The sequence below is a fragment of the Falco punctatus genome (assembly GCF_963210335.1).
Source record: "Falco punctatus genome assembly, chromosome: 1".
Taxonomy (NCBI): Eukaryota; Metazoa; Chordata; class Aves; order Falconiformes; family Falconidae; genus Falco; species Falco punctatus.
The window spans coordinates 46,753,119-46,780,737 of record NC_137580.1 but is presented as its reverse complement, the minus strand read 5'-3'; the positions used below and the strand labels follow the sequence as shown (position 1 = coordinate 46,780,737).

The 27,619-nt window shown below is 47.4% G+C and overlaps 2 protein-coding genes across 12 annotated transcripts in view; one reads left to right on the top strand and one right to left on the bottom strand.

The window, feature by feature from the left end:
- Nucleotides 1-297: 297 nt before the first annotated feature.
- Nucleotides 298-20,934, top strand: LOC308073044 (uncharacterized protein). Of its 3 annotated transcripts, none has more exons than XM_080410779.1 (10): nt 298-2,955; nt 4,011-4,071; nt 7,762-8,247; nt 9,593-9,728; nt 12,045-12,133; nt 13,530-13,593; nt 14,595-14,683; nt 15,805-15,917; nt 16,356-16,512; nt 20,640-20,934. In XM_080410779.1, exons 1-10 carry the CDS (start codon nt 2,779-2,781, stop codon nt 20,789-20,791), a joined length of 1,524 nt encoding a protein of 507 aa, XP_080266905.1. In that variant the 5' UTR covers nt 298-2,778; the 3' UTR covers nt 20,792-20,934. The 3 variants fall into 3 exon arrangements, with proteins under 3 accessions (XP_080266905.1, XP_080266907.1, XP_080266906.1); XM_080410780.1 differs by lacking the exon at nt 298-2,955 and adding an exon at nt 2,976-3,185; XM_080410781.1 differs by lacking the exons at nt 13,530-13,593; nt 14,595-14,683 and having other exon boundaries at nt 299-2,955.
- Nucleotides 20,935-23,476: 2,542 nt separating this feature from the next.
- NSD2 (nuclear receptor binding SET domain protein 2) overlaps nt 23,477-27,619 on the bottom strand; it is a 103,556-nt gene continuing 99,413 nt past the window's right edge. For all 9 annotated transcript variants that reach the window (XM_080410291.1, XM_080410292.1, XM_080410293.1 and 6 more), the window contains one exon: nt 23,477-27,109. In XM_080410291.1, coding sequence (XP_080266417.1) covers nt 26,841-27,109 — 269 coding nt within the window. In that variant the 3' untranslated portion in view covers nt 23,477-26,840. The remainder of the gene's footprint in view (nt 27,110-27,619) is intronic.

Below are 27,619 nucleotides of genomic sequence, written 5' to 3'. Positions count from 1 at the left end.
CAGCTTTGGCTTGCGGTTTTTCTCTTACCCGTATAGAAGTCTCTTGGCCCTCCTCTTGGGCACAAGGCTGGTTTCAGGATCGCTCAGGAGCAGCGCAGTACGGCAGAACTTCTCTTCTTACTTGAAATGAAGGAAAATCCTGGTGGCCTCCTTCCTGCTCACCGAGTTCTAGATCTACCTAGAACTGTCGAGGAGTCTGGTCGTAATTCTGTAGCAAAGGTCCTCCCAACTGGGAGGCTCATCCACTGCATATGCTCGTAACTGTTTTGCTGTGAGCAGCTGTGAGCTGTGAGCTGCTGAAGAGCCTGCAGTGGATAAAAGCTGCATTTACATCGCTGACTTGCAGGCTGTTGACTGGCGGCTGGACCTGTGCTCCTAAAGTCTGAGCTCCTCTGCTGTTTCATGAGAGTCAGTTTACATACCAGGGACTTGGGAGAACCTTGCATCTGAAAGGGAGTTCTGGATTCCCAGTTGCTTCCCAGCCCAGCTCATGGGGTGGTGCTTCCCATGGGTGTCAGGAATGCTTTGGTGCTTTTTTGTCTGCGAAGGAGGAAGCGATACCTGCTGGCCGCTACCTCTTCTATATGCAGCCAGGTTTTGGTATGACTTGCAAGCTGCATCACTCAAAGAAAAGTTACTTTCCAAGAAAAGCGCCTGTCGGAAGCCAGCTTGCAGTTTGAGTATCTGGCTCTTTCCCAGGCAATAGATGCAGCCCAGCCCCCTGGTACTAGCTCAGCGTAGGGAACGAATTGGGAACACGCTGCCAAAGGACAAGGCTTGTCAAATAGCTGGATGCAGCGCAGCGAGGGCCGTGGCTTCCCCTGGCATAATGGGAACAAGAATGGTTTTGCAGTGGCTTGCTTGGCTTGGAGCACGACAGTCATTTGGCACTAGGAGAATTATCTGTTAAGACCTTAGCAGTGACAGTGGAGTGGTGGATAATCGTGGGAAGAGCCTAAGGATACAAGAATAAAGTGATCTTTCTGCTCTCATCTGCTGGCAATTAACAGGGACTTTCTGACCTTAGGAGTTCACCCAGTGGTTGTGACTGCTCTCAGGCTGATGGATACGTCCCATCTGCTCTCAGCGCCACGGGCTGCTGATTGAGAGACTTTTCCTGCTCAGTGTTTCTTGTTTAATAAGTAGCTCTCCTTGTAAATAGACAAGTCACTTGGATATCTTAACACCCAGGTGACTTGCAGCCAATTGATGCACGGTCCTGTGGTGGCCCTCAGGTATCTCAGAAATTTAAGTCTGCCCTCAGCAAATTCCTTTACCCAGCTTGGATGGATGTGTGGTTCTGGGCAGCCTTGGACAACAGCTATCCTTTCCAAGCTAGGCAACGCTTGTGAGAGTTGGTACAAGCTGTCGGAGTGTTTCAGCAGGTTGACATATCCCTGGGAGAAATGTCACCACTGCTGCTTCTGCCCTGTAAGGAGCCAGCCGAGTTTTGAGGATGGAGGGCGGTGTCTGGTTTATTTGGGGACACAAGGTTCACCACCTGTGGAAGAGCAACTGAACTGACAAGAAGAGGACCCTGTGCCAGCCTAGGACATCACTTTTGATCAGCTATGGCCCTGGTTTTATTCTTTGTGAACCAACTAGCAAAAGCATTTAATCTCAACGGAGACAAGCCAGGGCAGGTCGGGAGTTGGTAAGTACTCCTCTGCCCTGAACTGGCATCAGACTTTTCCTGGTGGAACAGTATTTCCAACTTACCTAGTTGCTAAAACAATTGAAAGCAGCCTGCCTTGCCTCCCAGCTGGGCTCTGGTAGCTCATCCAGAAGGGGGGCTTTGAGGGCACAGGAAAGGGTTTAAAACGTAGTTTCCCTTTCTTCCCTCTGTTGGGCTGAAACTTGCCAGTGAAAGTACTGTCACAGTGGTGAGTGTCAGCGTCCAGTTCTTAAGCGCTTTTCCTGTGTGTATGTGTGCTCTAGCTGCTCAGAAAACGTGTGACCCGTTCCTGGGACGCGGGGGTGTAGGGAAGGCTCTCCACAAGCGAGGGGTGCAGTTTGCGGTATGAAGGACTGGTCTGCCATCAGCTCCTCTAAAAGAATAAATCTCACTGGGTAGCTGCCGGCAGTGTTGTGTCAGTGCATGGGGCTGCTTTGCCCTGCAGTGATGCCAGTGCAGAAGTTGTGTACCGCTGCGAATCCTCAGCCCGCCAGCTGGGCTGCGAAATGGGTGGCCCCACATAGATATGGGTGGACCAGGTTGTTGCCTTGTTTACGCAGCCTGAGATCGAACATGCTGCGCAGGGACTCGTAAAACCTGTAAAGCCAAGGTGAGAAGTGTCGGGTTGAGAGCTTGCCCCCCTGCAGGGAAAGGGCAGCCCTCCACTGCTGCCTTGCCCCGAGCTGCTGCGTGGTATCTGTGTGAGGGGCTGCTGGGGTGAGTGCTGGGCCCTTGAGTCCGACTTCGCTTGCTGGCGGTCAGCAATTCAGGTTAAGGTTATGGTTGACAATGGGAAGCCAGCTGGTCACTGACTGACCTATACCCACCCAAACCTTAGATACCAGAGCTGGGGAGGCTGCCTGCCCCCCCTGCAGCCACCACGAGGCATGTTAGCATCAACAGACCGTTGCTGCTGGAGACAGGAGGACAGTGTCCCCGGAAGAGCTGTGGGTATCAGGGAAGGTCCTTGGACCGGAAGGTGCTTGCATCTCCTGTAGCAGGGGCTGTGCCTCTCTGCAGCTTGTGGGAAGCACTGCTAGGCTGCGCAGGCAGGGATTGCACCAAAACGTCTGTTGTGCAACCTCCTTGCCCATGCGGCAGTCATGCAACGTGGGGGAGCAACCACACGTGCGGCACGGTGCTGTCAGAGCACTACGTGCGATGCCAAACAGACCCTGCCTGGGCTGCTCAGGAAAGCTGGAGGGTTTGGCTTGGAGCACGCTGGCTGTTGGCTCACCGCCTTGAGCCCTGTGGAGGATCCTGGAGCACAAAACACACAGGTAGTGCGTGGCAGCACCTGAACTGCTCGCTGAAAGTGTGGCGTGTGGCTGGGGGGGCTCTGCATGTGGAACATCCGCAGTCCTGCACAAGTAGCCAGCTGTTCCCTGAACGTGGGGAAAAATGTGACGTAACGTGAGATGCGGCCTTCAGTTGTGTGCAAGAAGAAATCCTCCATGGCAGTGGAGGCTCGGCAATGCTGACTACCGACCGATGGGCACAGAGGCGAATGGTGGGTGGGGGGTGTGTCTTTCAAAGCAAGGCTACAAGATGAGAAAGCCATAGGGACATCTGTGTCCTTGGGTAGCACAGGCACAGGAAGGAGAACCTGGCCTCTGGGCATGAACAGCAGGCAGGATAGCCACCAGATAATATGTGGAATAAAATGGGATGGGGCCTCGCTAAACGTTAATGTACTCACTTCAGAATCATCATAATCGGAGCCATTGAGTTTGATCCTGACCACAACAACTTGATGCGTCAAGTCTGACAACCTGGGGGCAACAAGGAGGGGATGAAATGCTGATTGGGAATGCTCTATGCTCACCAGAAAGTGAATTTTGGTTATGGCATGGTTGGTCTCAGTTAAAATGGGAGCTGCTTTGAACCGTGTACTCTTCTTGGGGTTATTTTTCTTCTTACAGGCAATCCTGGGTGTCTAAGAAATGAAATCCTTTTTATTTGACGAGGTCACGGGGGGCTGGCCAGCAGCCAGGCACAGGGCTCCAGCACAGCTCTGCCCCATCCTCTCTACAAGCCCATCACTTCCCCCAGGGTGCTTCTCTTGCATGTATTTCTGCACGCTGCAAGAAGAGGCTTAGGTTTGCTCTTCTGCTCGGTATTTAGCTTTGCACTGTGCTTTGAGGTCAGTAACGTCTTAAGACCTGTTGCAGTCTCCGAATATAACCCCCCGCCTTTGTTGGGGGGAGGTTGACTGAGCCACATGATCAGAGTCAGGTGACAATATTGGGCACAAAACCAGAGGAGAATAAACAGTTGGGTGTGGGAGATCTGTAGCTGCTGATCTTGCCTTTTGACAAGCTGTGTTACTCCTCAGGGAAAAATGAGTGCCTGGCCCTCTCCTCTGCTTTGGAGCTTAACCACGGTGTGTCTAACAGGTAAGTCCTCCTGAACCAGCGTTTCTCTTTGCTGGCTGAGCATGGAGGTGGGTAAAGCCATAGAGGGCTTGTGAAAGCGCTGGGCTTTGCAGTCTCGGAGTGCTGCAGGAGGGCTGGGAAAGAGCAGGGGGGGAAGGCAGAAAAGGAAGTGTTGAAAGACAGGCACTGTTGGAAACGCGTATGTGGTAAATATAAACACTTGCTTTTGTAAGAGGGGGGAAAAAAAAAGGAGAAAAAATAGAGCCCTGTTACTCTGCATACCGAGGATTTGCAGTGGCCTCTTCATGGCTTGTCTTAAACCCCAAGGAACAGGATCCCCCAATATGTTTGCTTTCTTGAGGTATTTTAGTAACTGGGCCTTTATAAGAGAAAGAGCATATACAAAAATATTCAGGCATTTTTCTAATCATGCCTCTATCTGCTCCTTACCTTGTTCTTTCCATCCTTTTGTACTGCTTAGCTATATATATATATATATATATATATATAAAAATAAATATCTGTGTTCTTATAGTTAATATTTTTGCTATGTGGAATATGCAAAACTCATTGCACTTCAGATCACGTACCTTCCTGCAGTCCACCTGCATTCGGGGGGCCGGAGGCTGCCGGGGCCCTGCGGCCACCTCCCTTCTTGGATCAAGAACCCATCAGCCCTGCTAGAACAATTTGCATTTTACTGAGTTCCTTGTCAAGGGGCAGAGCTGCTCAGAGCAAATACCTGCCGAGCCTCATCTTATCTGCGTGCGTACAGGGCAGCCTGGGCACGTAATGAGGTACGAGCCGTAGTCTGGCACTCTCATGGAATTAAACGACTTGAGGAAACTCTCCGTTTCAGGATCCAATTATTCACCTGTTGAATTCACCAAAGATGATTATTATCTTCATCTAGATGCGTAACTGTTGGCTTGGTTGTGTTTTGTTTGGCTTGAAGGATTAGTTATTCAGAATGGCAGGCTGTGCAGTTGTGCAAGATGGAGAGAAGGAAAAATAAGGGAGCATCCGCCCGATTTCTGCATTTTGTGAGTTCCCAGCCAGTGTCCGTGTGCCTCGCAGGTCAGCAGGGTTGCTTGCCTCATAAGTCAGGAAGGATTAGCTCTGTAGTTAAGAGTTCAGTGACCTTCCCTGATGTCCTTAAGGCTCTTGAAGTGAAACATGATGCCAAGGTGTCACAGAGAGTGACCCATCCTTGAAGTGTCCCTGGAGATACCTTAGTTGATTCACAGCATCCCTAAAAAAAAAATATAATAAAATTCTCTAGAAAGCAAAATCACTGCTCCTGGGCATAGACAGGGTAAGTGCAGGAGAGAAGAGGGTCTGATGAAGCTAAAGTTGTTTGAGTATTGTTTTTTCTCCTGTGATACTACAACCGGTAAAACAAAACATCACCCACTTTTACTAGATGCTCAAAACTATTTTTTCCAGCCTGCCTGCTTTATAATTTCATTTAAACAACTTCTGGAGGAAAAAAAAAAAAAAAAAGAAGTACTGGCTACTGAAGTTTTGCAAGCACTTTTTAGTGACTATTTCAGTAACATGTTATGAAAAGTTGTTTTCCATTTTAAAAAATTCATCCTAACATACCACCATTTACCACCAGAACCAGCCAACCAACGGAAGCTTACAAAAAAGCAATATTCAACTAAAAAATGGTGTGCAGCCCGAGGCGTTTAAATCCCCTGCAGTGCCTCTGGCTGACAGAGCTGAGCAAATGTTGGGGACAAGCTGCTCTGTGAGAGATTGGACTTTGATCCCAGTGGTCCTGAGAGCTTTTCCCAGGAGAACTTGATGGGGCCGTTGACTTACCGCTAGCGTTTATTTTGAGATCAGTGCAATAAAACTCGGCACCGACTCTGCTGATCGCTGGATGTGAGGAAGGAGAAGCAGACTTACTTCAGCCCTTAAAGCAGGTGAGTCAGGTGGAGAACTGTGCATCTTGGCCCAGGGTCAAGGCACAGCCGAGGTAGCAGTGTCCTCTGCGGGGTGCAGAGCTGCGCTCCCTGCCTAGGACCAAAGCCGGTGTTTCCAGGTCACCTGGATTTGGGCCTGGGGCAAACAAATACGCCACAGAACGTTCACTGTTAAATTCAGCATCTGTGCTGGGGGCTACAGCAAGAAAATGTGGGCAGTGGCCCAGATGGTCTGGCTGCTTATCTGCTGCTTTCTTCAATAGGTACAGAAAGATAGTTTTTTGCACGCAGTGGAGTACAAAGCAGGCAGTATGCAACAGGGGGGAGAACTTCCAGTGAGCTCTCTCCATGTGATCGCAACTTTGTAAGGACTCTTTTATTCAGTCTCCTGATCTTGCTGTAGAAACTTAACTAGAGATACTAGTCAGCTTGGTCTGCATATTGTTGTTGTTCATACTATGATGGGGCTAAGCACTGGTACCCGTGGTGCCCAGCTTCACGTGCTGTAGCCAAAATTGAGAGAGAAATCAAAGGCTGGCTGGAGGAGAAGCGGGCTTGGGAAAGAGCCAACAGGGCTCTGTAGGTCTGCGGTCACCTGTGCTTGTCCTGTTGCGACTCAACAGTGCTGCCCCTCTGAGTCCCTAGCTTCTCATCCTGCTCATGTCGTTCCTCATCCACATCCTGCTGTTGGGTGTCAGCTGCACTCTTTGAGCTCCTTGAAACCCATAAAGCAAGTCCTTAAAACAGTCATTTTACTTTCCATGCCAATGGCCACTTGATTTCAGCAGGCCCTCTTGCTGGCATGGCTTAGCACATGTGTGGTGGTTGGAAGAGCATGTAAACACCATGTTATTAGCCATAGTTGCATACTGATGCTGTGTAAAGTTGGACATTTTCTGAAGTTGCAGTTATTTTAGAGTAAATCCTTGCCCTGAGTTTCTGACTCAAGCTGATGTGACAGCTGTTGTGGCAGGAGCTGGCTATTTTGGTTTTGCGTTGCTTCCTTTGCTTAGTACCACACTGCTAAATTAAAACCAGCTTGCTACTTTTCATGTTTAGGCTTATGGGTGTCTCCTCTGTTCAGAGACTGGAAGACATCCCCTGTGCTTGTGTGCCAAGAGGTGGCTTTCAGCAGCAAACAACATTTCGGTCCACTACGCATCATGGCGAAACAACTTGAACTGTAGTAACACCCCTTTTCTCGGAAGATTACAGCTGTCCCCACTCTGAAGGGGGGATTTCAGAATCAAAGCGAGTCTTGGCCTGTGGGTTCCCTTCTGGTTACTGGCTGTATCTCCAGAACAGCTTAAAAAAAAAAAATAATCTCACACCCATGACTTCTCTGTTTTGATCCCTTTAACTGAGATGGGATAAAACAGCCAGCTACTTGACAAGCATCTTAAGTCAGACTGTTGTGAGATCTCAGGATAAAGTGTCTCAAGGAGCTGTAGCTAACAAAACTGAGTGCCTCAGGCTGTTGTTGTGCCTTTTTATCCAGGAGAGTCAGACCTCCTGGACATCTGCATCTACTGAGTTGTGGCCTCATGGACCCACTAATTTATTTCCTTGATAAAAGTCTCTGGTATGCCAGGGATGCTTAGATGCTGCCCATGTTTGCCTCCTTTTTTCTGAATTGCTCTGCAGTGGAACAGAGCAGAAGGGGGTTTCTGGACATCAGACAAGGATACAGGGGTTAAGCAACTGATAAAGCCCTAGTGGGAAACCTCTGTTAAAGGCAGAACAATAATATGGCCACTAAGGATGTTACTTCTTCTCTTAGGTATTACTTTAGGCCAGACAACCACCGCCCAGGTCCCTACTGCATCAACACCAGTGCCTCCCAGTGCAACTACCACGCAGGTCCTCATTGCGTCAACGCCAGCACCTCCCAGTGCAACCAATACCACAGCTTCTGCTGCCCCAACTGCCCCTGCAACACTCTCAGCCAGCGTGGCATCAACCACTGCAAACCTTGTCATGTCCACAGCAGCACCCTCTGCTGATCCAAGCACAAAAGAGCCTGATAAGGCTCTGCCCACCACGAAAGATGTGACCGTCCTCATCTCTGGCAGCACGGCCACCTCTCCAGTGTCTACGGGACCGATGGCTGCACCCACCAGTGCCCCAGTGTCCCCTCCAGGCATGACCACGTCTCCCAGGGTCCCATCAGCAGCTCCATTCCTCACCACCCCCAAACCCTCGAACTGCAGCAGAGTGAACATGACGGCCTGTGCCCGCTGCTCCCCAGGGACGTATCCCAGTGAAGGTAAGAGTGTTAGGTGGCAAAGTGACTCATCAAGGGAGGTGAAACCAGCACACGTTCTCCTGTTGGAGGCTGGGACAGGCAGCAGGAGTGGGAGCTAATTCATTGTACTTTTCTGGTTAGTCTTGGCCGTTGCTGGCCTTGTGCTGCGTATTGGTCTTCCCGAGGCTTCCCCAGTAGGATGAAGAAGCGGTGGGGTTCTGGCACAAAGTGTAGCACAGGTGCAACCCTGATCTGTTGGCAGGAGGGTGTTGCTTTGAGGTACGGTGCCAAATATAAGGACAGCTTCTAAATATGTCTCGAATGTTGGAAACGGAATCTCTGCTATAGAAACAGCCTTTTCACTTTGGCCTGGGAAGCTACTCGGTCAATCCCTGTTGTGGTCAAGAGTGCATAGTATTACCTTTTCCAGAAGTTAGTTATGTTGTAACATGGTTGGTTTTGTGTTTCTTTTTCGTTTGCTTTTTTGTTTGTTTGTTGGTTGGTTTGGGTTTTTTTGGTTGTTTTTTTTTTTGGGGGGGGAGGGGGGTGTTTAAACATCACCATCACATCCCCCCCAAAATCTGCATTTTTTTAAAAAAATCCCTAAAATACAAGTCATGTACTTTTTGCTTACTTCCCCCACTGAAGGGCACTTTTTAAAAGAGGAATGAGCAGCTCTGATGCTTTGGGGTAGATCTGCAGAGGACGGGAGGTAATTCCCGTCTCACTCACATGCAGGATGTTCATCTGTGGGGTCTTCTCCTTTTCCCATGCTTGGTTGCTGCAACACCAAGGACTGGGTCCTGCAAGCGGTGGGATGGCAGGTCTGATGTGTGCAGCTACAGCAAATCCCACATGATTACTCTGTGTAGCTTGGATTTGTTTTGTGGAGCAGAGAGGGCTAGAGCTTGCATCTGGTGGGAATGCCATGGTACCTGTGCTGAAAGAAAAGCTGTTGCTGCTTAAGGCAGATCCTCTGCTCTGGGGTTTTATTCTTCAGTTCTGCTTCCCACAAGCCTAAATTATCAGTTATCCAAAGGAGTATGTAGTAGTTTTTTGTTTGTGTGTGGGAGAGAAAACAAGGAAAACCCTCCTGGCCCCTCAAGTTAAAAGAGAAGAAAGCAGTTATCTTAATTGCCAGAAATCCACGCTGATAGACTTGAGACCTTAGATCATCTTATGGCTATTCTTCAGCTTGCTAATGACGCACAGCAGCATAATTAGCATTAATATTACAGTTTCTATTCTCCAAGACTGTCTCGCAGGTGGGGTTGCATCCCAACGCTTCTGCATCCATGGCAGCTCCTAATGGGAGCCGGAGTTTAAGTCTCGCGATCCTAATCCTGACTTTTTTGTTCCAATTTAGGCACCTTGAGCTGCTCGTGCTGTGGGGGGGGCTCGTGCATAGACCCCAGTGCCTGCACCTCCTGCCCGCTGGGCCACTACCAGCCCGAAAGTGGGCAGCCATCATGCCTGCCTTGTCCTCAGGGCCATTATGCCAAGTAAGTGACTGAGCTGCTGGGCATGGGGTGGTGGCTGCTCTTCCTCAAAACACTTCCCAGCTGTCAAAATCTCCTTTGGGCTATAGGAAAAGCGCTGCCAGGGTTGTTTCTCAGTGGGAAACACAGGGGGTTTTACATCTCTGAGAGAAAGAGCAGCTCAGGGCTCGCTGCACCCACCCATGATGCAAGATAGTCGGCGGTGGCAGCGAGAGGCCGTGCGCTCCCTGGCTTCTCACCGGGCTTTGTGGCAAACTGGGTCAGGGGGCTCAGTCACTGCAAAGCTGAAATAGCTACGTGCCTGTTAAGCTGACCTACAAACAGCCCTGCCTCTGGAGAAGCCCCAGGCTGCCCTCCTCTCTGCTCTTCAAATGAACTCCCCGTGGGGCAGGCGGAGGTGTGAAGGTGTGTGCCTCTTCAGCACTGCTACATCCTTTTCATCAGGAAACCTTGGTGTGGGTGTCCTTGTGCGGAGGGCTTCCCAGACGCAGCTCTCTGCAGGCTGCCTTTTTTTCCCTGCAGTCTTTTGTATGTGTTAGGAGGGAGAAAAAAAAATCTTCTTTTTTTTTTTTTTTTTTTTTTTTTTGTGATGGGGGCACACTTGGGAGCGAGGTGTGGGTTCAGTTCCTCAGCTTTTTTCTAGGATATCTCTAGCCAACTGGCTTTATCTCTATGCTTTGCCCAATTACTTTCTCAATCCCTATTTTGTTGCCTCCAAGGGATTCATTACATTTAAGTTACTGGCATCTAAAGCAATATATTTGGGATGCTATAGTGTGGAAAAGCTAACGATATCTCAGCCAGAAGCCGAGCCTTGCAGTTTCACCAGGCTGCCTCACCCTGGGTACACTGTACAAGTGTCCTCTGGCTGCAGGAACACAGACATGCGGTGCTCTCGCCGTTTCCCGTTAGGATTTCCCTGGCTGTATCTGACGCTTGCTGCCAGCAGCCCGTGGGCTTTGTCCCGCAGGCAGCTGCAAGGACAGGCGAGAGCTTCCCAGGACAGTGTCCCTGGCAGAGCACCTCCATTCAGGTCCGTCCTGGGGAGAGGGAACATGCCCACGGGGATGGGTGAGCTGACCACACAGTTTATTTGCAGCAGCCCCTGAGTCTGAGGGGCCACCAGCTTCCTCCTCCGTGCTCCTCCCTTGCTGTTGGTGCTGTGAGGACCTGCCTTACCTTATTTACCCCTTTTCCCCCCCAAGCGCTTTAGAAAAATAATCAGAAGCAGTCTTCAGGGCATCACACACACGTTGCCGTTGGGATGTTGGAGAAGGCAATGCAGAGCCGGGGAACAGAAAGGTTCAGCAGACAGCAGCTGGGGTTACGCATGTTGGAGGGGGGACCAGTAGAAGGGGGGATGCAGGGAAGCGGAGGGGAGGGGGTCTGATGGGCACAGTGTGTGCGTGGCCATCTCTGTGGCAGCTGCCCGGGCCTCAGGGCTCCAATGGGATCGTTTAACATTTTTGTGGTATTTGGAGAATCCAGCACTCCCTGAGCTTTGAGTGGCTCTGGCTGGTGCAGGCCCTGTATTGGTTTGTTCTAAGCAAAGCATTTGCTATGTTTCCAATTTATTTTTATTTTTTTCCCACAAATCTTGCTCAGCCCTGGGGTTTCCAAAGGAATTAAAGAACATGTCCTTGTTTTCCTCCAACACATCTCTGAGTATGTTAACAAATTCTTATCCCCACATGCTTGTTGTTGGGGATTTGGCTCTGTTGGTGACAAATGCAATAGCTTTTCTCTTTCTCTGCCTTTCCCTCTTTTCTTCCCCCTCCTCCTGGAGGTCTAACATATTGTATCCCCTTTCCCACAGTCTCTGTTATTTAAGGTCAGGACTCTCACACATCAGTACCTGTGGTTTAGCTCCTTTTTTTGACTCTGAAGTGAGCGAACTTTCAACAATCAAATGACTCCTTTAAAAATTGCTGATGAATGCTGAACACCCAGCACCTTTCTAATGCAATTCAATTTCCAAGTGTGAACATAAAAGCCTGGCTTTAAACCCAGGTTTTTAAGCCTGGCTACAACATAATTTTCAAGACCTAGAATTCAGACTAGAAAACCTGTCTTTTCCATATAGCCCACAGGCACAGGGCATCTCTAATGTCAGTAATACAGAAAACTTTATTTTTTCAGTGGACCTTAAACATTCAGGTGAGTTTATATTATTGGTTTTCTGCCTGAACTCCTTCTTCATAATTACCCTATTTCTAGACTTCTCAGTAAAATGGAGTTATGCTCTGCTCTCTCCTCTTAAAGTCGATAGAGGCTTGGGTGACCTAAAATAGCATTCACCTCTGCTTCCTCCTCTCCTAGCTTCACAAGGAGCACCGTGTGCCTTCCCTGCCCACCTGGCCATTTTGCTAATGAGTCTGGGGCTGCAGTCTGCAGAGCGTGTGAGAAAGGTAGGCTTTGATTTATTTTCAACCCAAATGCATTTTCATCAGGCTATGCAATGCTTTTTCCCATGGCCAGATGCAATTACCAGGTAACTTAAAAGCACTGGAGAGTAAACAGGTTGTTTTGTTCAGGCTAAATATAGAATAGCAGATCTCTTCCTGTTCTGTTATTGAAATTTTTATTAAAATGAAAAGAACAGATCTCAGAGTCATGCTTCTGTTAGCAGCAGGCTAATACTAACACTGCAATGAAAGCCTTTTCCAGAAAGTCAGGAAAGAAGGTTTATGAAATGCAGTTATAGCACAAGGGGGAGGAGGGTGTTAGGAAAATAAAATATTATTCTATTTTTAATGACAAAAATTAGTCTAAGCCATCTTTGTTTTCAGTTTGGCAATCTTTGTAGTCTGAATATTAAGTGTAATACTCTCCTTATTGCCCAGACGTTAAAACCTGGGTTTTCAGCAAGCTACTTTGCACCTGGCTAATGCACTGTGAAACTGGCACAATGCGGTCACAGTGTAACAACATGTTCAAAACAGGCTAGCATTTACTTATGCAAAAACATAATTAACACATGCAATGCAACAGCTATTCTGTACACAAATTAAGCGCTCCTCATACATGCACAACTGTTCTTTTGAAAATCTGCCCACCAAACTGTTTGGCTGGTACTTAAATCTTGGCTATCACTTGCTAAGTTTGAGAGGGGAAAAGTCTTAGCTGCTGACAGTGCTGCAGTATGTCACTCCCTTTATTCATTTATAAATTGCAAATGCAATTTATAAATGTGAAATGTATTTCAGGGCATTTCACTCCTTGTGCTTTGGGGAAGGATCTGTACGTGTCCTCCTGCCCATTCATGGCCCTGGTGGTGCAGGGAGGGAGGGTGAACAGCAGATTGCTGCACTGAGCAGAGCCATCCTGGGTGGTGGGTCTTGTGCCCTTCCTTTTTGGGGGAAGATGCACCCCAGGCTTCTTGGGGTGGGGGAACCCCTGGAGAGGCTTGCCCTGGCCAGAGACCTGCTCCAGCTGAATAACCTAGGAGTCGACACTGGAATCGCCTATTTCAGCTTCATTGCAGTTGAACCCAGTGCTGGGAAGGTTGACAGGTCGTTCTGTTTCCCTGGCAGGGTTTTGGATGTGAGAGTGACGCCAGGGAAATCTGCCCAAGGCCTGCCCCAGCATGGCAGAGGTCGTTATGAAACTGTCATTGCTCCTTCAGGGCTTTTGACAAATAGAAAACCGAAAGTCCTGAGTTAGCCCATGAAATGGCACTTTAAGTGTGTTGTGGGGAGGTGATTTGGTTGCTTGTAAAATGGAGATGAGATGAGCAAATATACAACGATGTGTGGTGGTGGTGGTGGAGGAAAGACCCTGAAGCCTTACTTTTCTCTTTTTCAGGCTATTTTAGCTCTAAGCAAAATGCAGTTTTTTGTCTGCCTTGCCTGCCTGGATCATTTTGCAAGTAAGAAGTCTGCTTGTGATGCTGGCCATCAGGCAGACAGGGAGGGGTGGTTTTCTTTTAGCCACAGAACTAGAAGAACCAATGCAGTGGCCGAAGGCGAGTCGCCTGCCGTTTTAGCTGTAGGGACATTGGTGCTGACCCTGGCGAGAGAGGGATGGTATGATGAAGGGGGGATCCTGGCTACGTGTGGAGGTACCCCATGATGACATGGTAGAGCATCAGCTCACAACCTGCTTCCCAGCGTTGCTGTATTGTGTGGGCATTGCACACCACCGACAGACTGATCCTGGCACAGGGACTGAGCTGAGCACCGCTCTGCATTCTGTAGGTTGAAGCTGAGCTGATGGTTTATTTATTCTGAGTCGGGATGTGCAGAAGGCAGTAGTTAAACTGCCCTGGCTGAGCTGTCACCTCCGGGGTGGGAGGGAGGCCCTGAGAGAGGTGCTAGTGTGGGGTACCTTGTGATGGGCTCTGCACCCACCAGGTAGGGTTGCCTGCATGGGGTTTACATCCAAAACAGGTGAATTAGCACATGAATACTTACTTACCTTCCTCCTGACCTCGCCTTGGGCTCATTTGTCCCGTATTCTGCAGCAGATCTCTGCTGACCCTTGATTAAATTGCCACAAGACTGGACCCGGGGCTCACCCAACTGTATCGCAGTCTCTCTCCCAGCTCCCTGCCAGTACCCACTGACTGGTTCCAGCCAAGTTTGCTAAGGAATAGTGACTTCTGGGTCAGCAAGTTCCTACAAGTGTCATGCAAATAAGTAACCAAAGAGAGGACAGAAACATCATCATGTGCCCAGCCCTAATTAGACACGCAAGCAAACCACACGGGAGAGAGGCAAGGTTAATACCCACAAAATGGCAAAAGCTTAGTTCTTGGTAGACCCTGGAGACTTCAGTCTGTGCATACATGAGAGAGCTGGCTTTGGTGGGCTGGGCTGGGCTTGGAAGTGCCAGTCCTACAGCGCTGTGTGCCTACTCTCCCCTCCGTAGCAGCAGCAGCTGCACAGCGTGCCTGCCTTGTGCTGCTGGGCAAGAGGCTCTTCGGGAGGCGTCGGAGGTGTGCATGCCCTGCCTGCCAGGTAACGCCTGCAGCTGAGGAGGGGGTGTGGGGGGGTGGGGAGTGGGGAGCTGCGGGAACGTGCCTGCATTGGCACCAGAAGGAACGGTGCATTCCTGAGACTTGAGCCTCTGACCTGGAGGATGCTGCTCCTTGGCAGCACAGATGCCCTGGCTGACATCTGCAGAGCAGACTGTTGCCCCCACAGTGATGGGAGGGTGCTGGGGGTTTTTGGCCCTTCCTAGTTTGCTAGGACCTACTGCTGGAGACTGTCCCTATGCCATGCCTTCCCGCAGGCATGGTTAATGGCTTGGAGGAAGGCTGGTCGCCTGCATGCCGGGGCTGCTAAGAGCTGTGGCTACATATGGTTCTAGCAAAAAAGTGTCTTCATCAGTGGTGGTTGTTTTGCTGATGAAACCACAGACTTGCTAGCAGAGGTGGGGGATGCTCCACACCCAGCAAGAGCGAGGCAAAGGGGAGGTCAGTGGGGTGTGTGTGTGAGGAAAGACCCTGCTCCTTGCATCGCTGTCTTAAATAACATCAGACTCCGGTGGGTGAGCCAGCAGGAGGGCAGAGTGCTCGGGTTGCTCCCATAGCCACCGATGGTGAGCCTCTGTTCTGGAGGCAGTAGCAGGGATTTCTTGCAGGTAAGCTGTGTTATAAACATGCAGAAAAATATTTGCTGCTTTGAGACCCAGGACTTCTGTGACCTGTCATTCCCACAAAACTTAGGAATCTGAGCTGTGCTTTAAACTTTGCTCAGTGAGTTTCAAACAGCTAGAAAAGGTTTTGAATCCAGAATTGGAGAGGATGAAACACTACTGACCTCCAGCTCCAACCTTCTGTCAGCTTTAAAGCCAGAGCTCACTACTAACCCATCTCCTGCCATACTTCCACTTGTACTTACTCTGGTTGCCAAGACCTAACCTCAGATATCCTTTAGTCCCTCTGTCCTCGTTTGTTCTGTCCTGCCCCTTTGCCACTGAGCAAGGGCCAAAGCCCAGGCTCAGCTTTTGTTATACACGTGAAGTATTTAATGGTCTTTCTCCTTGTGTCTTTGAAAGCTCAGTCATCCGTATGCAATTGCAAAGGCCCAAGAGTCTAGTCCCAGATCTTAATTTTTGTGCTTATTTGCTGTTTTAGGTACGTTCAAAGGTCCCAGTGATAACAAATGCAAGCTCTGCAGGCCAGGAGAATACCAGTTACAGCAGGGCAAGGAGAGCTGTGACCTGTGCCCAGAAAATCACTACTGCCCTGTGAGTCTCTGGTTTGACATCTGGATTAACAAATACAGCTGTCCCATGACAAGCGAAATACACTTAACGCCGTTTTTATCTAAGCCTCTTTCCTATTCTTAAACAGAGACAGGGCTGGTTAAAGTTATGGTACCTGGAGCTTGGCTTTGTGCCACCCTTGGAGCTGTCTGGTCTCATCATGGGAACAGCAGAGGATGGTGTGTCCTTTAATGAGGGGGTGGTGGTGTATGGACATGCTGTATAATGACATCTTCTGCTCTTTGCCTTGCTCTGAGTAACACCATAGGAGCAGACAGGCTGAATTTAATGATGGCAGGTTAATTACTTGGTTATTTTCCTCATGTTTTTTTAATGCTGAAGTGTCACCTCCCTTCACACTAGTTACCTTATGCAGTCTTCCCTGTTTGCTGGTGCTGAGTTACTTCTTCTCTTGGGCAGAGCCCAGATGTGACCCCGGTCAAGTGCCCTCCCGATGCCTTTTGCCCCACGGGCAGCACTGAACCGGCGTACTGCATGGAGGTCTTTCTTTACAAGGCAGGGAACTCCTGCCAGCTGACTCCCCTGACGGTCATTCTCCTGGCTGTCTTCTCAGCAGGTAAGTGTCGGTCTTCTTCATCCTCTGCTAAAACTAGACACCCTTCTGCAGCTGGGTGCCTTTGCGTTATGCCAGTGGTGCTCTCTGGATGGTGTGTTTTGTGTTTCTGGAAACCTGGATTTCTAAAAAAGGTCTTTCTGTCTGCCTTCAATGCAAATGATAATCCTTTCCCCATTTGTAAGTAGGGATATTGCTGTGCTTGCTTGAGGGAAGGCTGGCATAATGCTGAAGGTTTGTTTGTCTTTGGGAAGCAAGTACATATATGGACCCCAAAACAGGAATTTCTTTGCTGCCCAAAAGTAGGAAAAAGGACGATTTCCTTTTGGTACGAGACTTCAAGTTTTCTAAAAGCATTTCCCCCTCTAGCTCTTGCCACAGCATCCAGCAGGACAAGGCACTGTCAGCTTGTGCAGTGTTGGTTGTATGAATGCTGTAGGGCACCTTGTAACCAACAGCATGAAAGACAGCAAACACCTGCTGAGTATGTAGAACGACAGAATCATTTAGGTTGGAAAAGACCTTCAAGATCATCAAGTTCAGCCCTTAACCCAGCGCTACCAAGCCCGTCACTAAATCATGTCCCTAAGCACCACATCTACATGGCTTTTAAATACCTCCAGGGACGGGGACCACCACCTCCCTAGGCAGCCTGTTCCAATGCCTGACAACCCTTTTGGTGAAGGAATTTTTCCTACTATCCAATCTAGCCCTCCCCTCATGCAGCTTGCAGGCTGTTTCCTCTTGTCCTGTCACTTGTTACCTGGGAGCACAGACCGACCCCCCCAGCTACAGCCTCCTGCCAGGCCGTTGCAGAGCCACCGGGTCCCCCCCAGCCCCCTTCTCTCCAGGCTGACCCCCCCGCCCCCCCAGGCTGGTGCCCCAGCCCCTGCCCGGCTCTGGACACGCTCCAGCCCCTCAGTGTCTGTCTGGCCGTGAGGGGCCCAACGCTGAGCCCAGGCCCCGCGGGGCGGCCCCACCGGTGCCCAGGGCAGGGGGACGGGCGCTGCCCCGGCCCTGCCGGCCACACCGTTTCGGACACCAGCCGGGACGCCGCTGGCCTCCTGGGCCACCTGGGCACGCTGGGGGCTCATGCCCAGCCGCTGCCGCCCAGCCCCCCCGGGCCCTGTCCCGCCGGGCAGTTCCCAGCCCCCTGCCCCCAGCCCGCAGCTGCCGGGGGCTGGTGTGACCCAGGGGCAGGGCCCGGCACTCAGCCCTGGGGACCCCCACCCCACCGGCCCCGGCCCCTCGGCCCGGCCTGCCCGGAGCCCCCCGCAGAGCCCCCCGCCCCCGGCACAGCCACGCTCCCCCCGGCTTGGTGCCATCTGCAAACTGACCGCGGGTGCACTCGATCCCCTCGCCCACATCATCCATAAAGGCATTAGACAGGACCGGCCCCGGCGCTGGGCCCTGGGGACACCCCTGTGACCGGCCACCAGCGGGAGGTAACTCCGTTCCCCACCGCGCTTTGGGCTCGGCCACCCGGCCAGCTCCTAACCCAGCACACAGCACGGCACCCAAGCCATGAGCAGCCGGTTTCTCCAGGAGATGCTGTGGGAGATGGTGTCAAAGGCTTTACTCAGGTCCAGGTAGACACCACCCATGGCCTTTCCCGCATCTACTTGTTGTAGAAGGAGATCAGGTTCATCAGGCAGGACGTGCCTTTCATGAACCCGTGCTGGCTGGGCCTGATCCCCTGGCTGTCCTGCATGTGCCACACGATGGCACTCAGGCTGACCTGCTCCGTAACCTTCCCTGGCACCGAGGTCAGGCTGACAGGCCTGTAGTTCCCCTGATCCTCCTTCCTGCCCTTCTTGTGAATGTGTCACCCTGGCTGAGCTCCCGTCTGCTGGGACCTCCCTAGTGAGCCAGGGCTGTTGGTAAATGATGGAGAGCACCTTGGTGAGCTCCTCTGCCAGCTCCCTCCATACCCTTTGGGTGAATCCTATCTGGCCCCACAGACCTGTGCACGCCTAAGTGGAGCAGCAGGTCACTGACAGTTTCCTCCTGGGCTGTGGGGACTTCATTCTGCTCCTCGTCCCTGTCTTCTGGCTCAGGGAGCTGAGTAACCTGAGGGTGACGGGTCTTACTATTAAAGGCTGAGGCAAAGGCAGCATGGAGTACCTCAGCCTTTTCCTCATCCTGTGTGGCAATGTTCCCCCCTGCATCCAGTAGGATTGTCCTTGGCCCTCCTTCTGTTTCTAATATATTTGTGGAAACATTTTTTATCTTTTATGGCAGTGGCCAACTTGAGTTCTAGCTGGGATTTCACCTCTCTAATCTTTGCCCTGCGTAACCTCACAATGTCCTTGTAGTCCTCCAGAGCTGCCTGCTCCTTCTTCCGAAGGTGGTAAATTCTCTTTTTCCCCACCAAGTTTCAGCCAAAGCTCTCTGTTCAGCATGTGGAGCATCCCTCATCCCAGATGCCACCTGCTGGAATTAGCTCATTAGGGCAAGCCAATGGGTGGATGAGCTTTTCCTCTTGGAAGCTACACCACGAATACTCATTGCAAAACAATGAATAAGCATTTGTAGTCTTAGCAAAGGGAAAAATCAGAGTTCTGTAGGTTTTAATCAGTATTTGGGGGAGGCTTAATCAGAGATAACCGTTACAATGCAAATGAGCAACTGTTACTGCTACGGATTGCAAAAAGGGCAGACGAGCGAGCTGGGAAGGACTCAGCTGTGCACAGGCAGATGAACAGAAACTTCACTGTAAGTGCCTCTTACACTACCAGCTCTCTTGCCACAAGATTATTAATCTCCAAGTTATAGAGATGATTAAGTCATCTGAGGATAAGGAATTGCAGCCTTATATCCATGGGTTTCTCTGGCTTAGGCACCACAGTTAGGTGTGTCCTGCAGACCTGTTCTCCATGTTGTTAAAAGGCAGGGGAGAGATAAAAATTGACGTGTTATTCCCCATGACAACCGAGAGAACAAAGCTGCTTCTCCAACAACACAGCAGCACTAGTTGTTCTCATCCAACTCTTCTCTTGGCACCTGAGGAGAGGACTGCACGGATACACAGAAGGGGGGGAAGGACAGCAGGGTCTGGAGGAGCTATAGCTCCAGGAGCACTGGTTGACTGCTCATCTCCAGAGGGCTGAAACATCCCTATGGGAGCAGATGAAGGTTGTGCTGACAAGCTGTGGCTTGGAGCTGTGTAAACGCTCCTCCCCTGGCCTGTATCCCCTTGGGCCAGGCTGCAGTCCAAAAATCTGCCAGAACAGATGTCATCTTAAGTGAGTATTAATTAGAAAAAGTAGATTAAAATGAATTGTATGAAAAGCCTGTCCACCTAGGGACAACGGCCCATTAACCAGCATTTCAGATAAACATGCCTGAGGGTCACAGAACAGCATTCCTCAGTGAACTCCTGCCTGTGATGGAGCTTGCTATGAAGAGGAGTAAAGGGAACGGCCACACAGGAACCTGCGAGTGTTTCACGGCTGGTCTGACAGATCAGTTGTTTACCACGATACTGTCTGCTCACGCAACCTAAATTTGGATGTATTTGTCTGGCCACATTGCATCACAGCGACAGATTTGTGCTCTTATGTTAAGATCAGTTTTCCCTGATAATGCTTCTGCCAGAAAGAAACAAACAGAATGTCATGGTACTTGGTATTTACCAATTATTTCCATGTCTATGCCCAATCTAAAAGTAAATTTTCCTGACAGTCCTGATCTCAGTCTAGACTCAAAGTTAATCTTTAGTTAGTTCTTGTGCTGCACAGAGCAAGGTCATTTCTCAACAAGATCCTTTGGTGGGATCTGCAATGGGTAAGATGCCAAGTGCAAAATAACAGTTCCACAGAGTAGGAAAGGAAGTTTCTGAATTATTTAATTAAACCCTGCCATTAGTCAAACAGCTTCCAGAGTAAAACTGAAATGCTGAAGTTGGGTCTTTATTATTACAGCTAGTTGGTTGGTTTTGGTTTGGGTTTTGTGTTTTTGGCGTTTTTTTGTGTGTGTGTGTGGTTGGTTTTTTTTGGTGCGGAGTATGTAGGAGAGAAAATCCCCTTATTTTACCAGAAGAGAATCCTTGAGTTGGGAAGGCCTACAGCAAATATCACCTGAAACTTTACTTTTCCATCTGAAAATAACTACCATACCTTATTTTCCAGGTGGAATCCTTGCTGTCTTTCTAATAGTTCTAAGAAGAAGGCAAGAATATAGCAAGAAATTGTTAAAGTCTCTATTGCTACCCCGAGGCTCAGGACGACACACAACTTATGGGGGGACTGAGCACACAGAACCTGTCTATGCTGGCTGGTAGCTAGGACATACTATCAGCAACCCTCTTGCTTCTCTTTTACCTGGGACAATACAGATGTGTGTGTATAGGCAAGGTGTTCAACCATGAGCAACCTATTTCTGCATAGCTAAAATAAGTGCCAAGAAATAAAACTAAATTTTTGAGTTGTGGCTACTTGTGCTAACCAACCCTGGTGCCAGCTGTACTAAAATGGACAGACAAAAAAAATCTTAGCCTTTCAATTCCTGCCTTCTTTTACAATTAATACTTCTTTCCTCAGAAAAAAAACCCACACCACAACAGCAAACAATTAGGTCTCTTTTTCCATTTCAATAGTCAGCTCACCAAACTGAGTGAGGACCGACTTTTTCTTTTCCATTCTCAACACTTTGCCATCACTTTAAGTCCAGGACAGGGATCCCAAAGCCTTCCCCTTCCTCTCAGCTGTGAGAAAACTTGCAACTAAAACAATGGTTGACTCCTGGACAGATATGTGTCTTTTCTTTCTTGTTGTAAGGTGGTCCTTCATACTAGAGCTACAAAAACAACTCAAAACTTCCAGCAAAGCTCACGGGAACTGTTTCTTTCTCTGCTGAGCCACATGGGTTATGACGTGAAACTGGCAATCATTTGGAGCCAGACAGAACAGCATGCTGCAGCCATGGAAGATGCCTCACACATTTTTGCACACCTAGGAGATGTGCCTGTACTAGACCCATTGCTTTAATGCCCATGTAAAGTCTTTGCCCTGATCACTGACAGTTGATTCGTCTCCCACCCACAAGAGCAGCACGTGTGTTCTCTACCTGTTTGCCCCACAGAGCTGTGGCACTCCAAGCTTTCTCCTGTGTGTATTTTTTGTATTTGTGTATTTTACAGGGATGATTTCAAATCATGCAGGTGTTTGTTTGGCTGGTTGACCCATCTCTTTTTAAATTTGTTGTTTGCTCATTATGCGTGGTTTTTTTCTCACAGTGATCTTTAGCTTTCTGCACCTGGTCCTGGTGGCCATTTGAGGTCACCATACCAGGCACTCAAAAATGCCCATCAACTGTAATGGAGCCAGCTTCAACTGCTCCATAAAATCAGTAACTGCAGACTCCTAACCTTCCCACCCTGTTGTCCTACTCTTCCTACAGTGAAATTCATACACGTAGTAGGTGTGCTGTGTAACCCCAGACAGGCCAGCCACCTGTGGCCTTTTGTCACAGTCCTGTGCTTCACCAGCTCTATGAGTACTAGTAAAAATAGTATCTACATTAAAGGATCTCTGCTTTTCAATGAATGTGCACGAAGGTGGAAGCAGGTGTTACTTCTCATGTTAAGTCTTTTGCTGGGCTAGTGCAGCAGCAGTCAGCTGAAGTAACCCAGCCGGAGGGGGGTTAAGTGATTACTGCCCTCAGCTGCTCAGTCTCTTCTCCCCAGGGGAGGCGTTACTCTGTTTAAAAAAAAAAATAAAATATATATACGAGTTCTCTGATCTCTTTCAACTATGTCAGACGAATAAACGGATAGGAAGGGAGGTACCTCATTCTTTGTGGTCAGACAAGTTGCTCAGAGAAGCTGTGGATACCCCATCCCTGGAGGTGTTCAAGGCCAGGCTGGATGGGGCTTGGAGCAACCTGGGCTGGTGGAAGGTGTCCCTGCCCATGGCAGGGGGCTGAAGCTAGATGATCTTTAACATCCCCTCCAACCCAAACCATTCTATGACTCTAATCTGGAGCAGTAGCAACATGGATTTGTACCTATAAACCATACCCCAAACTCCACTGCACAGCACAGGCAAAGCTCCCCACGTCCTCCCCAACAGTCTCTCTCACAGTTGATTTAGCAGACAGGCGTTAAGTTTCTCAAATGGCAAAAACCTGTGGTTATTCATGACAGCAGCACAGGGACACAATCCTGATGCACAGCACCAGATGATCTCAGCAGAACAGTAATCCATTAGTATCAAAGCAATTTTCTGAAATGCTCTTTAAAAAAAAAAAATATATATATATGTATGTATTTATGTAGCTGCTGTCAGACACGGGAGATTCCATGCATGAAGTGAAACCAGACCCAAACAAAAACCCGGCTCAAAAAGCAAAATGCAGTCAAATTCAGACCAGACCAAGCAGGAGCAGCACCAGTGACAGCTAAACGAACCCAAGAGAATGGAACTGGTAGGATTCCATGACCAGTTAAAAGTTGTTAAAGCCTATGAAATTATGAGCAACAGGAAAGAGCACTGTAACAGGAAAAACTGGACTGCAAAAAAATGTCAACACTTTTGTGATGAGCAACACTGTGAAAACAAGCCAAAGCACAATCATTATCACCTCCATACAAGCTTAAAACTATTTGCACAGAGTCTCTTAGGAAGACTTGGAGTGTAAGTTTTCACTATGAAAGAACAACATCCAGTTCCCTCACTGCCAAACCATAGTATGTATCATTTCCCTTTTTTTTCTTTAAAGAAAAAAAAAATAAAGGTGCAAATATAACTATACAGATCTGTTTTACAAAAAAGAATTAGCAACTTCTTAAATAACTAGGAATGAATTTTAATATTTAATAAGACACTGAAGTTTCTCAAGCAATCAGACATGGAATAATGTGACTCAACAATGCGGAAAAATCCATTAATGTGTCTTTCAAGATATTTTGCTTTTCCAAGTAATTCAAATTAAAAAAAACCCTAAAACCTGACCATGAACACAAAGCTATTGAACAAAACAGACATTTAATTTGATTAATCTTCCTATGAAAATACATCTAACATATTCAATTGAAAATTGTTTCCATGCTTGCTCATGTGATAAAAGAACAACAAATTGTGAATTTGGCTATTGTGTACCAGCTTTGAGAAGTTTGCTGGAAAAGGAAATACTTCTTTCTACTTCGATGGCCAAGACACTAAGTACATAATTTAATGCCACATAATATGCCATACTTAGATGTTATTTTGATGAATTTATAACAGAAAATATTTCAAGTTACTGAATGCTAAAAAGAATTGAGTTGCATGATGAGGAAGCTTAATTTTTCCAAGATTGTTTTCCCCTGTATTTGAACAGTGGGAGAAGGAAAGCAGCAAAACAACTTTTCTTTCGTCTTCTTTTTTTACCAAAACTTCAGCCTATTTTCCCAGTGCTGCAGAGTAGGGCAAAGAAGCCTTCGTTAAGACACCTAAAAACCACCTTTCCTGATTCAGAAACTAAACTTCTAGCAGATCACCACCTGAGTGACTTAGCTGAGCTCATGGCGTTACATGATCAGTACATACGAAGGGAGAACAGGATCCACATTTCTTTTACAGATCGATCTCCAAGTATGTGCTCAGCAGAAGGAACAAATTCCTCACAACTCAAAAGCAAACTCCCCAGTTTGCAGTCTCAGTGGTGCAAGCCTTTGTTGGCCCAAAGAGCTGAGTAGTAAAGAGCAGAGAAGAGGTAGAAGGAAGCAGAAAGTCAAGCAGCCACTTGCCAAGATCTGTTTGTGTGAATTTAACGTTACGAAAAGAGGGCTAAGAGGGGTTGCTTTGAATGCCAAAGTCTTTATTTACCCATAGACAGATACAAAATGGGTGGCTGACCTGCATCCTGCCATACTAAATGTGCTTGTGAGCCCACCTGAGAGGCAGGCAGGGAGCTGTAGGCTCTGTGTCCCATCTTAGAATGGATGGTGTTCCTGCAGCAGTGCCCATCAGTAACTATTTGAGATGGTGGCTTCTGGAAGTGGGTATCTGCCTCTTAGGCCCTGGGGCATAACTGTTCCAGGGTGCCAGAGCTGTTACACCTATACATGAAGAGGAAAAAGCAACGAAACAACTAAAAAATTAACAAATTATAAAAGCAATGGAATGTAAAGGTAAAATTTTATAATAACTTATTTAGAAGTATTCTTATAAAGCCTTCCTTACATAGTAACAGTATTCAAAGAATGGTCCCAATGACATCAAATTCCTTCATTTTGTTTAAAAGCAATGAGGAAAATCTTTCTGCTTTACTAGCTGATCTCACTTTCCTCTCCTTAAAAACCACTATTATAAAAACATACATAATACCATTTTTTCATTTTGGCTTTAGGCACATCTCATGCTTCAGTCCTGGTATAACAAATATCCACAGCAGAGGGAGTTTCCCCTCAAAATCAATTAAGAAATGTTCATTTTTAGCTCAAGTGCAAGGCTTGGCATACCACTTTAAAAAATGCAAAAATGTAACACTTCCCTCTATACTGAACTGTGCTATTTTTTCAAAATTGTTTGAAAAAAATTAACCTTCCAGCAGTGTTTACGAAAACGGATGAAAAGAACAAAGCAGTCTGGTCACAAAATAGAACCCAAAGAGTTCAGGATAGGGCAATGCTACATTTCAAACCTCTTTCCATAAATTTCTTCTAACGAAACCAACGTTTTTACACGTTGGGAACAAAAGGGGATTTCAACAATTCCAAAAACTAAATCTGCAATCAAATCCTGAAGAAATACTTTGAAAAAAAAAATACACTTTCATGATATAGCAAGGCTTCATTTTCAAAAGGGCTACACAGAGTGCACTATTAAAGGCAAACTAAGCTAGAACATACACAAATTACTAAATGGACATGAAGGCGCACATTGTGTTTATATAGGCTAGGTAACAATGGCACAAGTCAAAACTTACTTGTAACACTGCCTAATCACACACCAATGACATGCACTGGGAAGAAAACAGGTAAAGACATTTTTCTTTACCGTTTTTTCCTAGTTCTAATATTAATTTCCATCAATACTAAATCTTGTATATTTATCTCTCTGCAAGTGTGAGAACCTAACGGGAGCAAACAATTCAAAACAGCTTTGCTGACACAACACAGTGGCAATAAGACAGTTGAGAGCAGAGCTCCTAAAAAAGTAAATAGTTTCAGTCTGCCAAGTCAAGTAGCCAGTTTTAGATAAACTACCAAAAGGAAGAGAGTCAGGCTAAATTTCACATTAAAGTTGTTCCTTATGTGGTTCTTCAAAAATCTATTTCACTTTTAATTAGTTGTTTTGAATTTAGTTCTTGCACTTCAGTCAAGTTCCATCTTTTGTTTCATTCATGGGTTTTTCTCTGTTCCTTGTTGGGCATTTTTTGCATTATCACAACAAAGTTGTAATGCTTGGACTCCAAGCATTCCAAAGAAATGTTTGCCTCTGTGTTTTACTTGAAATTAAGGGGAAAAAAAAATCAAGTAATTTTTTTCAAATAATAGGTTTGGCAAGATTTTTTTTTTTATTAAGGCACAAAAAACCTAGAGTATTGGGCCTCGACTGCAAGACAATATATACCTTTAAATCCAGACTTGTACGGCTCTGCAAGATCAAGTTACTTCTATTTTGCTGGAATGAAATACAGGAAAAAACAGTATAGAAAAAAATCTCTTCCAATGTAAGATTTCCCCTCTCTGGTACAGGGTGTGCCTTTCCCACCATGCACTGTATTTCTTGGTGGAAGGATATTTATAAACATGTTTGTTTAAGAATCATTGGAGAGCTATTTTATAAGAGCACAAACAAACTGTTATGTGTGTGGTTATAGCGAGATACGCACCTGGATCATGAATGGCATTCAAGCACTTGCTCAAAAACACACAAGGCAAGCAAATCTCATTGGGACCACAGACCAAGCCATTTTTACTTAAAAGGACTTGAGAGCTAATAACTTCTTTCAAGGATATACTATTTAAAACTTCTGTTGGTTGACAAATACTAACTCAAAAACCTATGTTTATGCCTACCTGATTTGATTTTAACCTACCTCCAGCCTGAAAGTATTTTGGAGGGAACCTTTTACATTCGCAACAATTCAAGTGTAACTGTAATGCAGAGTAATAAGTTTGGTTTGTCCTGAAATTTTCTGAACTATGCAGTTCGTTATCAGTGCAGAAGCAGCAGGAGACTGCTGTCGTTGGCTCAGTGGATTTATAAAAAACAAAACAAAACAAAATAAAAAAATCCCCCCCATGTAACCTTTACAGAATATATGTAAAATTGTGTCCTTCCCTGGTCATATTCACAACTTATCTACAAGATAGTGTTGGCAGTAGCAACTGCAGTCCATGACTATTTGCATTCAGCTCTCATCCATCTGTTCCTCTGCTTTCTCTTAGGCTTCAACTTGTTCAGTTTTTTGCGGGGTTTCTCAGACTTCTGAGTTTCAACAGAATCCACCCCGAGAACATGTTCAGAGCAGCATAACTGTCCATTCAACATAGAATTTAGTACTGTCCCATCTTGGTGTTCCTTGCAGAAAGAATTTGGGCAGAAGTGGCAGAAAGAAACAGAAGGTTTGCCACAAACATCACAGTGGTGCCAAGGACACTCCCACTTCCCTGCAATCAAAACCAAAGAGCGCATTAGTGGGGAGTACAAGGTGTCATCATCTTTTAAACAAGTGTTGTGTTTTAGCAGCTGAATAATACACGATTTTCCTGACAAAGCACGATGAGACAGCAACTATCAGGGCTAATCTCAAAAATCAAAATGCTACATCATACTTCTAAAGCTCAACTGACAGCAGGAAGTAGCAGACTTGACATCCTCTCATTTGAATACAGCAGTCAACTCTAGCTAGAAGAAATTATTCAGGCTTGATTCAACAGCATTTTATAGAGCTTGCATCTGGTAGGGCATCCAAACATCCAGTCAACTGCTGCCTACAGTTACAATGCTCGCCCGTTTGTTGCAAGTTTTGCTCAGGGACGGCTAGTGTGCTTTACCTAGAGACATCCTTTTGCCCCAGCATATTTTGTCACTCACCGTTTTACTTGTTTCTAGAATAACAGGCTTTGCCTGCTTCACTTCTTCATAGCCCACCTGACACGGCTGACTGGAACCAGGTA

Coding starts and splice junctions, on each gene's coding strand:
- LOC308073044 (XM_080410779.1), top strand. CDS start 2,779: ATGCAACGTGGGGGAGCAACCACACGTGCGGCACGGTGCTGTCAGAGC. Junction 14,684..15,804: donor GTGCATGCCCTGCCTGCCAG/GTAACGCCTGCA, acceptor TTGCTGTTTTAG/GTACGTTCAAAGGTCCCAGT. Junction 16,513..20,639: donor CCTGGCTGTCTTCTCAGCAG/GTAAGTGTCGGT, acceptor CTTATTTTCCAG/GTGGAATCCTTGCTGTCTTT.